The sequence below is a fragment of the Hippopotamus amphibius genome, chromosome 5 (genome assembly GCF_030028045.1).
Source record: "Hippopotamus amphibius kiboko isolate mHipAmp2 chromosome 5, mHipAmp2.hap2, whole genome shotgun sequence".
Taxonomy (NCBI): Eukaryota; Metazoa; Chordata; class Mammalia; order Artiodactyla; family Hippopotamidae; genus Hippopotamus; species Hippopotamus amphibius.
This window is the reverse complement of record NC_080190.1, coordinates 148,660,668-148,673,324: the sequence shown is the minus strand read 5'-3', so window position 1 is coordinate 148,673,324 and position 12,657 is coordinate 148,660,668. Positions and strand designations below refer to the sequence as shown.

General features: G+C 33.7%; 1 protein-coding gene across 2 annotated transcripts in view; it reads left to right on the top strand.

The window, feature by feature from the left end:
- Positions 1–12,657, top strand: part of CSMD3 (CUB and Sushi multiple domains 3) — a 1,219,369-nt gene that overhangs the window by 1,066,726 nt on the left and 139,986 nt on the right. For both annotated transcript variants that reach the window (XM_057736100.1, XM_057736099.1), the window contains 3 exons: positions 1,515–1,639; positions 8,768–8,864; positions 11,130–11,234. In XM_057736100.1, the coding sequence (XP_057592083.1) occupies positions 1,515–1,639; positions 8,768–8,864; positions 11,130–11,234 (327 nt within the window). The remainder of the gene's footprint in view (positions 1–1,514; positions 1,640–8,767; positions 8,865–11,129; positions 11,235–12,657) is intronic.

The window sequence follows — 12,657 nt, the reverse complement described above, 5'->3', positions numbered from 1 at the left end:
CAAAAGTACTGTTTGGACTATGGATTTTGAGATATTTAGTTAACATATTATTTTAGGACTCTGAGTAGAAGTCATGGCTAGAGATAAACATTTAGTAGTCATAGTATATATATGACATGGAAATGGATGCCATCACTGGGTGGTGGTGGTTAGAAAGAGATGAGAGGATGGTGTAGGTCACAGAGTGTTACAACATTTAAATTGAAAGGATCAGAAGGAGGAGGATGAGCTAAAAAAATATTTCTTTAAAAATACTTTATCACACTTTTAAAAGTTTAAAAAGTTAATGTTTGTAGCATTTTTTGAGTAATTAACCTAGATTTTTGCATTCAGTTTTAGAAGTGGCACAAAACTATATGATTACCTTTTTAGAAAAAAATTAGTACAAAAGTATATCCTGATATCTCACCATTATAGCCAGGTTAGGACAGATGTCCAAGAATCACAGTGCCATTGGAACCTAACATAACAATAGTTGTAGCAAAAGGAAATATAATTTATTGATTTCTTATTGTGTTCCAAGCAGTGTGCTAGCTTCTTTATATATATTATCATATCTATTTATTTTCCACAAAAGGCCCTGGGAAACAATTGCATTACCATTTCACTGAAAAGGCATCTGAGTTTCAGAGAGTTCAGAGAACATGTCCAACATCACACAGTATTTAAAATTGTAAGTTAAATCATTGCCAGAATCAAGCAGATACTACCAGCGGTGTAAGAATTTTGCTTTGAGATTAGTATCTTTAAAACGTGTTAGAAGCCTTTATTGAGTTCAGAGCAGGTCTCCATACTTATTCTTTCTTGTAGCAGTTGTATGGCAATAACTAGAGTAGCACCATATTGAGTGTTTTCTTTCCACTGAAGAACATGAATGTGGAGTGAAACTACCAGTATTCAAATCCTGTCTTCATCTCTGACCAGCTGAGATCTTGGGCAAGTTAATTAATCTGTTAGTGACTCCATTTCCTCAGCTGTAAGATGGGGAGAATACTTATTCATATCTTATTGGATTGTTGGGAAGCTTTAATGAGTTAAAATATGTGAAGTGCTTAGAATAGTCTGGTGTGTAGGCTCTGTAAGTGTTAGGGTCATAACTGTTGTCATCATTATTACTCTGCAGAGGATTTTATTACTACTCAAAAGATACATGAAAAGTGACAAATATAAAGTAATTCTTCAAAAATGCTATACCTAGATATGAACAATTTTTAACACAGGTCAATGAACTTTTTGGTAATATAACATAAGTGATATGTTATCATTGAGTTAATCATAGTATGCCTTTAGCTATGACATTGTAAGTTTATCCAGTAATGTTGACTGATTATTTTTTTAAGGTTTTTGTGCTATAGGAAGACAGTTTTCATTGTTCTTATGAATTTTAAAACACAGTATGATTTGGTTGTGTGTGCAAGTCTAGTATCTGTCTAAGATGTTATCTCTGAACTTTTCTCTCATTTCAGTCCTTTGCATCAGAATTAACTCCCTCTCTTGGATTGCTTTACTTTCAGTGCCCTGTGGTGGAATTTTAACTAAGCGCAGAGGGACTATTTTGTCTCCTGGATACCCTGAGCCTTATGACAACAATCTGAATTGTGTATGGAAGATCACAGTGCCAGAGGGAGCTGGCATTCAAGTAAGGATATTTAAATTTTTCTTCTTTTCATTGTATATTTGAAGTTAATCTTTTCAGAGATGACAGGAGGCATGTAATTTCTAGAATTGTAGCCAGTGCTTTTGACTGATGTGGCTGAATTTAAAAGAATGATACTTACCATTAATTTTTTTCACCAGCAAGTAACAGAAAGCCGATTCAAGATGGCATAAGCAGTAAGAAAAATGTGTTGCTCCACATAACATGGAATCTTTGAGTAAAGTGGTATAAGGGTTGTTTATTTCAGAGGTTCAGTTGTGTCATTCCTGACCCAGGTTTTTTCCATCTCTCTATTCTGCCATTCTTAACATGTTGTCTTAGTTCTTGGACTTCCTTTCTCATGGTCTTAAGATGGCTGCAAAAGCTCTAGGCATAACAGTCTTCCACAGCAATGACCAATAGACAAAATGGAATGTCTCTATCTTATGTACTTTTTAAATGGTTAAGAGAACTTTTCAAGAGACCTTCTAACAGACTTTCCCTCATGTCCTATTGACCAAAATTACAATCATATCTATCCCTAAGCCATACACCGGGCAATAGCAAAAGATTTATTGTGATTTGGCCTTAAAAAAAAATCAAGATTAGGTGCTTGGATCAGGCAAGGGGCTTAGCCTTCTCTGATGTACACAGCTCTCATTTTATTGAACAAAACCATTCTCTGTCATCAAAGAAGAGGAATGTTACTCTATAGATGGTCATCAGTATCTACCATATTACTTCAGTTGTGACCATATTGTGGGGGAGCAATCTGACCAACTACTCTGTTTGAGAAGGAAATTTTTTGTGGATAAGTTGATAGCATTTTACTGCTGAGTCAGTATTTACCCCATGGAACATAATTATGCCTCACAAAGTATTACATAGTCCATATTTCATAAAAATAACTTGACTGTTTCTCCAATTGAGTCATAGGGTTTTCTTTTAGAAACTTGAGATATATATGTCATGGAAAAAGTATCCAAGACATCATTCATTAAAACTGAAATTAGACAGAAGTATAATTTTCAGTGAAAATAATAAACTTTTTGAATTCATCTTTATAACTTTTCAGAAAATTCAAAAAAGTACTTAACAGGCATCAGGTATAAAATAGGTCAGTAAATCAAGGAGAAAACTTGAAATGTACCTTTTCAGTGTTTTACAAACATTAACAATCAAAGAACTGCTTATATTCTGCCTAGCTGTACTATTATTTTATGGTCAACTTGTAAAATTTGGAGATAACCAATCGACCATATCCTGTAATATCCTATTATTGGTAGAATTAACAAGGATTTTAGGATTGTCCATGTTCCAGGTGTTCCAGATTGTACAAGCAATCTGAAATGAGATGATACCTTTAAAACCTTCATAGAACATTTACTATATCATCTGGTTATGTTTATGAAGATTATCTTAGAGCAGCTATATGTTGACATCAGCTTTCTATCTCATCCTAAAATAATAAAACCCCTGGCATTTTCCCTCTAGTTTTCATCCTCTGTTTCTGACCCCCTGCAAAGTGGCTTCAGCATCCAGTGCTCTATTTGAGTCACTCTTACAGTGGTCACTGAGGACCCCTGCCATTAAGTCCATTGAATTGCTCATCCTCCTATCCTGCGCATTCTCCCCTCACTCTTAAAACACCTTTTCCCTCCATTCCACCCAATACTCTCTTGGACTTCATTTTGTTTTCTTTTCTACATCTATGGCTTCTGCTTCTACATCTAGGAACATGATCTCCTCTTCTTCAGCTCATCAAATATGGTGCTTGTGAGATTCTATGGCCTTTGTCCATCTCACATTACACCACTCTCTGTGCCATCTTATCGGCTTTCACAGTTTCAGTTACCATTATGTACTAATGATATCCAGGACCTGAATCATAGGAGATAATCAGCAAACATCTTTTTAAAGTGAAGGATTGAATAAATGATGATTTCTAAGCCTAAATACCTAACCCACACCTTACACCTAAGCTGCATGCCATTTATCCAACTACCCACTGGATATTTTCAGCTAAACGTCTTACATCTCTAATTTAACCTGTTCAAAACTGACTTCATGACTATTTTCTCAAAGTCGTGGATCCTTCCCCATTGTGCTCTGTCTCAGAATCAACCCCTCATCCATTCAGTTGCACAAGCCAAAAACCCTGATGATTTTTTTCTGTCTGCAACTGCACAAAGAACTATGTCAGATCTGTCTTTCACAAACCTCTCAAATAAGTCTATTTTCTCCATCCACACTTTTACCACTCAAGATTAGGCAACATCATCCCTGTCCCAGATTCTTATTCTCCTCCAATCTATTCCTCACAGGGCAAAGAGAGTAACATTTTTTTCCTTAATAAATTTATATTATTTATTTACTGGTTGTTCATTGCTGCACGGGGGCTTTTTCTAGTTGCCGCAAGCAGGGTGCTAATCTTCGTTGCGGTGCATGGGCTTCTCATTGTAGTGGCTTCTCTTGTTGCAGAGCATGGGCTCTAGGTACATGGGCTTCAGTTGTTGCAGCACACAGGCTCAGTAGTTGTGGGTCGAGTGCTCTAGAATGCAGGCTCAGTAGTTGTGGCACATGGGCTTAGTTGCTCTGCAGCATGTGGGATCTTCCTGGACCAGGAATCGAACCTGTGTCCCCTGCATTGGCAGGCAGATTCTTAACCACTGTGCCACCAGGGAAGTCCCAAGAGTAACTTTCTAAATATAAAAATCTGGTGCTATAACTTTCCTGCTTTACAATACCTCAATTGTCCTCTCTATCCTCAACAATTTGACATAGCTGATTATGCGTTTGTGCTTTGTCCTCATTTCTTGCCCTTATTTTAGTTCTTTATAGAAACGTGGCTCTCTCTCTTGCCTCTGGGCCTTTGTGAATGTTGTTCCCTCTGCTGGCAACACTCTCCATCATCTCTCTTTATTTGGCTTCTTACTCATTATTTCTGTCTCAACTTAAAAACAGTTCCTGTGGAACACCTTCCATGAACTTGAAACAACATGAAATCCTCTTACTACATTTTCTCATAGATCCTTGTAATTTCCTTATTGTAATACTCATCACATGTTACTGTTTTTAATTAATTACCTGTAAGCTCATGAGGGCAGTAACCAAGTCTGTTCTGGCATCTGGCACAGTGCCTGGCAGTCTGTGCTCAGTAAATATTTTTAGAATGAACCAATGAATACCTTCAAAAGCAGTGGAGTTTTAAGCCACTTTAAGGAATTACCATAGCATGATGGACTAATACAACATGTGCAGATAATGTTATGTCATAAATCACTGTCCCAGCCAAACACTATTCAAACTGGACACTTGTATCAATGACACTATAAAATCTTTCACTGAGGAGGCATTTTGTTTAATGATTGTACTTTAGAAAAAAAATTTGAATTTAGCAGAGCTCTTATCAAACTTACAGAATGTGAAGCATGTTGGTGTTTTAATTTTAAATATTCTAGATAACTACCAAACACTTTTTTCTAATCAACCTCTTATATGTTTGCAAATTTTAGACATATAACTAAATCATTGAAAATTATAACACACACATGTAAAACATGACATATTTGAAATTTCACTAACATCACCTAAAAGCTACCTTGCTAGTACACCAGATGTAAAGCAGTGTTTATTTTATTTTATTTTTTGGGCTAAACATGTGTGTGAATAAAGAATTATATGAATATTCAATAAATCATATATGAAATGAAGTGAAATAACTACTGGAGGAAAGAGAAGAAACATTTAAGTAATATAGGATGATTGAACATTTGGGGGAAATAACCCCAACAAATAGACTAATTTGTTGTATTACCATTACATGAAAAGTGTGTGCGAGGAGTGTATTCATTTGTTTGTCTGTTTATTTTAGCAAGGTGTATTGGAGGGAGAATTCCAAAGGAGCTACATTTAACAGTAACAGAGTTATCAAGCAAAGACCAATTTTTATGTAATGAATCATTTATTAAAAAAGTTGGTTACTTAATTGTGTCAATTTGCAGAATGATCATAATGAGTCAATATAGTCATCCAAACAAAGCAAAGTGGGGTTTGAATGTCTCTATGAGGGATATATATCTGGTTTTAGTTATTGGAAATTCATTAACTCCTAAAGCTATCCTGTTGTCATGATGGACAACTTCATCTAATTTAAAGTTCTTCTGAACACTGAATCTGTAGCTGCTCCTTTTTAAGTCTTTTACTTGACTCTCATTTGGCTTTTTGTCATAGTGGATCCTCAACCCTTTACTTGAGTCTCCTACAAGTCTTCTCTATGTGTTTAATATGTCAAACTACATTCATAATTTGCCCAGAATCCTAGTGGCAAATTGCATTAGTTCTCTGTGACTTCTGTAACAAATCATGAACTCAAAAAGCTTAAAATAATAGAAATTTATTCTCTTATGGTACTGGAGGCTGAAAGTCCCAAATCAATTTTACTGCACTGAAACAGATGCTGACAGGGCTGCATTCCCACCACCCTCCACTATCCCCTCTGCTCAGGCTCTAGGGAAGATTCCTTTCCTTGCCTCTTCCAGCTTCTGGTAGCTGCCAGCATTCCTTGGCTTCTGACCATATCACTCCAATTTCTGCTTCTATGATCACATTGCATTCTCTTCTTCTGTCTGTATCAAATTATCTTTGACATCTTATAAGAACACTTGTGATTGCATTTAAGGCTCATTTAAATCATCTAGGATAATCTACCTATCTCAAGATATTTAGTTTAGTCACACCTGAAAGACCCTTTTCCATACAAGGCAGTATTTACAGGCTCAAGGAATCAGGACCTGATATATTTGGGAGCCATATTCATATATATATATATATATATATATATATATATATATATCCAGAATTAAACATTTTCTTCCTCTCACCAAGGTAAGAGGTTTTCCTGGAGATGTCTACATTTTTGTTTTTGCCATCCCTCTGATCTCAATAACTCAGGGGAAAAATATTTTAAAATCTTTCCTGTCACTTCCTTCTCCTATTCATATCACACAAAATCCAGTAATTTCCTCTATAGCAACACATGTGACATTTGGGTCCCCCTTTCTACCGTTCCTGCCTACTAACCTACTTTATTTAGTCTTTAATTGCTTCTCCTGTGGGCTACTGCAATAAACATTAGAGTTGTCTTTTTGCTTTCACTTTCTTCATTCAATGCAGTAGTACCATACTTAAAACACAGTCCTGATTATTCTCCTTCAGTCCACCTTCTAAAACCTTCAATGAAATACTCCTCAACTGCATAATTGTTATGCTGGTGTTCAGTCTTTATAGCCCTTCTCTCTCATTCTCTCCCTTAACTATGATACATTAAATCCTTAGTACACACTAGGCACTATTTGAAGGTAAAAATATTTTAATTTTTACAACAAACCTATGAATTAGATGCTTTATTACAGTGATTTATGTAAGAAATCTGTGGCACAGAGAGATTAACAGTTCTTTTAGGGTTACATGCCAGTGAGTAGAGGAAGCCAGGAAATTGCAAACCCCACATTCTCTAATATTTCTTATATTTATCCACTAAGCTTTACTCTTTCTAACTTTTCTCTACTTTTTCTAACTTTGCATGCATATTTTTTCTTATGTAAATACCCTCCACTGTGGCTAAATTGGATTACTGATGGTTCACTAAATCTACCTCATGGCTTGTCGCCTCTACATTTTTACTGAGTCAGTAATTTCTTTCAGTGGAAAACCTCTCAATACATTTTGCTTATCTCAAATGTCAACTCTTGCAAGAAATTCTTACTTTCTTTTCTTTTTTCTTTCTTTCTTTCTTCTTCTTCTTCTTTTTATTATTATTATTATTATTATTATTATTTTGCTTTTAAAGCTGAATATGACTTTTTCTTTTCCTGAATTGAAGGGAAGGAAAATTCAGATATGAAGAGAGAATTGGCCAGTGTTTAAGGAGTTGGTGGTTGTGTTACAATCATACAGCTTTGATTCCAGTCTTCTTCCTGTCTGGAGCATTGCCATTGGGCCTAATGCCTGTCACACAGGCAGGGTATCTGTTGCCATGTGGCACTCACCCCTGGAAAAGAGGCACCAGCACTCATTTGAATGGAAGAATGATGATGGCCTATTTTGTGGATGAGAAATTTTTAGTGAATGCAATTATTAGAAGTATTTAGTGAATGAGTATAATACTTACATTTATAACAGACTTTAGCTAAATAAAAATGAATTTATTTTAGTAAGGCTATTCCTTTACCTCCTCCTAAACTACAAAATAGGTAATAAACAAAGAAAAATAGAGAAAATGCACAGTTGTGAGGGTCCTGTGGGTTCTTACAAAAACTCAAGCTGTGCCAAGTGAAGTGCAGCAAAGTAACACATGCTTCTTTCTTTAAATAAAATTTAGCAGACATGAGAGAATTATACTCTAGCATTTCCCTTATCAACTTTATGGGCCTTCACAGTGATTTAGTTATTACAACACCATTTATAAAAATATAGCCATTTATAAAAATAATCTTTAAAAGACATACCCAAATCAGTTATAACGTATTATTTTTGGTTATCTATACTGAAATCTATTTAAAATGTGCATAGGTGATTATAATGTTAATTTTTAAAAATAAAACAAAGAAAGGAAATTTAGCAAAAGTTATGCAAAGTAAAATATAATAAAATGTATCCAAGATAAATCTAGTTCAAAAATAAATATATCATAGGATCTTACATGCTTATGTAGTCCTCTATGTGGACCACAAATCTGGTTATTTCCTATTAGGTAAAGCAAATATGAAAACTCAGTCACTAAAAAGAATCAAACTTCCCAAAACAAAAAGTTAACCAATTGTTTGGAACATGCCTTGATTCAGATTCTAGGTACTAAGACATTAGATTAATCCAAAGCTGATATGGTGACAGACATTCTGAAAGTTATACCCATAGTGAACACTGCAAGATGCCTCAGAGGCTTTTATTATACAAGTCAGTGCATGTAGGCCAGTGCCATGAAGGCAAAGATCAATTCCGTTAAAATCCTTCTGTGAAGGGATGATATGGTTCAGGCTTTGAGCTCTCTCTTCCAGAGGATATGAGTGGACTATAGTATATGTATCTGATTAGAAGTATGTGTTCTTACCAGTAAAAATTATTTCATAGGTGCAAGTTGTCAGCTTTGCTACAGAACATAATTGGGATTCTCTGGACTTTTATGATGGGGGAGACAACAATGCTCCAAGACTTGGAAGCTATTCAGGTAAATAAGAGAGCTGAGCTTGATTAAAATACATTATAATTAGGAATGTAAAATCTCTCTCTTTTTAAAGAGCTGCCTAGAACTCTGACTTGGTGATATTAATTTTGCTTTTTATAAACTATTTGCAAGGAACTAAATTACAAGGTTAGAAGTTTGAAAGGCTTTAAAGGTAATGAAATTTGAAATTGCTGTTTAAAATCTTACTGTAGTGTTATGATATTTGTGTAATTATTTATTGATGCTTTTTGTGTTAATAGTAATATTTTTAGCTGAGCTATGGTTCAGGAATAGTATGTATGCCCCTCTCCCTTCAAAAAAAAAAGGCATGAGTAGTAATATTTAAAACATTGACAGTGCTTGGTAATTATGGTATATTCACTTAATAAAATGTTTTGCAGCCATTAAAATAATTATAGAGACTATGTAACAACTTGTAAATGCTAAAAGGTACTATTGAATGAGAATAAAGAGAACACAAAATTAATTCTATGAAATAAACTAAATTATCTAAAATTCATACTATATACATATGTACCAATACCAGAAGATTTTAAGATTTGTTATGGTTTTTAAAGGTAGTTTATGCATTAATATAACAGCTTCTTACAGCATATTTAGAATGAACTGAAGTTTTACTTTGTGTATTTTACTTTAATTTTGATTATATTGTTTAACTCTAGAAATATAAACATAGCTAACCTATAAACTTAAATATTGCAGATATACTAAAAGAATTTTGAATGATATTAAGTTTTTAATAGATTTTTAAATGGAGTATGTTAATCTGTTTCTCAGCATCACCATTGAGGAAAGGAAAGAAGAAATATCTAGAGTAGAAGTGATTTGGCTTAGGCATTGAAAATATTTTAGACATAGACATAGATAGAAATTTTTTTTAGAAAAACATTGTATAAATTTTTGAGTATGCATTTGTCGATAATAGACTAGGTATAATACTTTCTGAATAATAAATACAAGAATGAGGATGATAAAAGTGATAAATGATAACAGCTATTGATTACCAAGTGCTAGATCTGTGTGAAGCTTGTCATATATCTCCTCATTTGATCTTTCTAGCAGTCCTTGTAGGAAATTGACACTAAGAGAAATTAAGTTGCCTGAGGTTGTACAGCTAATGTTAGAATGAGACTGGGACCCAGCTGGAGTGACTCCAGAGTCAGAGCTCTTAATCACTAAGACCTTCTAAGAGACTAAAAGCAGTTTGAGTAACCTTTGAGTTTCTGTTTACCTTTGTCTTCAGTGATTCAGTTAGGGCACTACAGACTGAGAGCAAGTTCGGGGGTGGGAGGATGGGAAGCAGTCATGTGTTCTGTAGTGAATTTGTCCTGATTTCGCTTATAGAAGGCTCAGTGGTTAAGGTTCACAGAATTGTGCAAAGTAAGTGTGAAGTAACTAGAAAATTACAAAAAAAATCATTTGCAACACTATCATCTCATATGCTTGTTGAACTTTATCTTGAGACAGAGTTGACGGTTATTTTTATGCTTGTCCTTTGAAACTGCTTGAGTTGTAATGTTAAGGATCTTGAACTGTTACTCAGTGTCAAATAGTCAAGAAGTAATTGATTCAAGCAGATATTTTATATTTTCAACTCAATAATTGAATAAATTAAAGTTGAGTTCCTGTAGAAGTTCAGAAGAATATGGTTATAAAGCATCTGCCAGGAGACAAGGCTAACGCTAGTTCATAATCGGCATTCATTTTTGAATGCTCACTACCAGCTTCACTGTTAGGGTGTAAGAAACATCAAAGTACTTGACCTAGCATAGAACATAAGTGTATATATATGTATGTATATATATGAATATTAAATATCATAATAAAGGACAACAAATAAATGTCTTTAAACCTATACAGAATTTTGTTATTATACCATAAAAATCACATGCAAACTTTAAAAGTAAGTTTATTATTAGCTTGTGCATGGACTACTGAAATCCACATGAAATTCAAAGCATTTCTTTTAGGAGACTAGTAAAATTTATTGCTTTAACTTTCACCAGCTTTCTTTGCTCCTACCTATTTTTGGGGAGCAATCTAATGTGCTCTCTAAGGTCTGTCTCCTTGGAGATAGTCAAGAACAGTAATATGAAAAAGAAATATGTGAGAAATATTTTTATTTAAAATTTCTTGTAAAACAGTAATATGTAATTTCAGTGATAACCTATTGGCTGATTAAAACACTTATTTTTATTATAGTACTTATTATGCGATCACTGAACTACTTTTTCAATATCATTTCAGGAACGACAATACCCCATCTTTTGAATAGTACATCTAATAATCTATATCTAAATTTTCAATCAGACATCAGTGTTTCTGCTGCAGGATTTCACCTTGAATACACAGGTAAATATAATATCATGTGCTATTCAGGAAAATTAAAAACACATCTATATAATTTTGAATATTACTTTTCTGAATATACAAAGTTAATTGACTTTGTCAAAGGAGAATGTTTGGTCTTAAGATTTTGAAGTGTTTCTTCCATTCAGATACAAAACTATTATGTATAAAGTTCTGATGATTTTCATCAGAATTTATAAGTATTTTTTTAATTGTAAGTACATTTAATATTTACCCTCTCAACAAAATTTTTAAGTGTACAATACAGTAGTGTTAACTACAGGCACAATGTTGTACAGCAGACCTCTAGAACTTACTCATCTTGTATAATTGAAACTTTATACCCATAGAACAGCAACTCCCCATTTCTCCCTTCTCTTAACTTCTGGAAACCAACGTTCTACTCTCTCTTTCTATGAGTTTGCCTATTCTAGATACTTCATATAAATGATATCATATATTATTTGTCCTTCTGTGTCTGGTTTATTTCACTTAGCATAATGTCCATCAAGTTCATCAATGTTGCCACATATGACAGAATTTTCTTCTCTTTTTTAAGACTGAATAGTGTTCCATTGTATGTATATAATGTATTTTCTTTATTCATTCTTCCCTTGATGGACATTTAGTTGTTTTCATATCTTAGCTATTGTGAATAATGCTGCAGTGAACATGAGAGTGCAGATATTTCTTTGAGATTCTGATTTCTTTTGAAAATATACCTGGAAATGGGATTGCTCGATCATATAGTAGATCTACTTTTAATTTTTTTCAGGATGCTCTATAGTGTTTTCCATAGTGTCTGTGCATACCTTCCCACCAACATTTCTCCATATTCTCACCAACACGTACCTTTTTTTTAAGTCAAATAAGAGCATTTTATAGTTATCATGAAGAGTACAAATTATAACAAAAACTCCAGCTTTGAGTATTTTTGCAACAAATGGCATAACAACAATTCTTAAAGCAAATCAGCAAGAACTATAAGGAGACATAAGCAAAAATGCATTATGAAATTTACCCAAATTTACACTAGAGACAAAAATTCTAAACAGACTAATTATCATAGGACCAATATAGACAATAGTTATATAAAAAAAAAAAAAACCTGGTCCAAATAGGCTTCACACAGAAATATTACCAAACCTTTAAAAAACCAGGTAATCTCAATGCTATTAAAATTATTCCATCTACTTTTTGTGGAATATATCATAGGTTTCAATACTTGTCTCAGTATAAAGCTATAAACCAGCCTCTTTTATGAATATGATGCAAATATTTTATTTCTCCAACTTGTTGAGATTTAACTAACATATAACATTGTGTATATTTAAAGCATACAATGGGTATTGTTGTTAGGAATGTAAATTGGTGCAGACACTGTAAAAACAGTATGGAGTTTCCTCAAAAAACTAAAAGTAGAGTT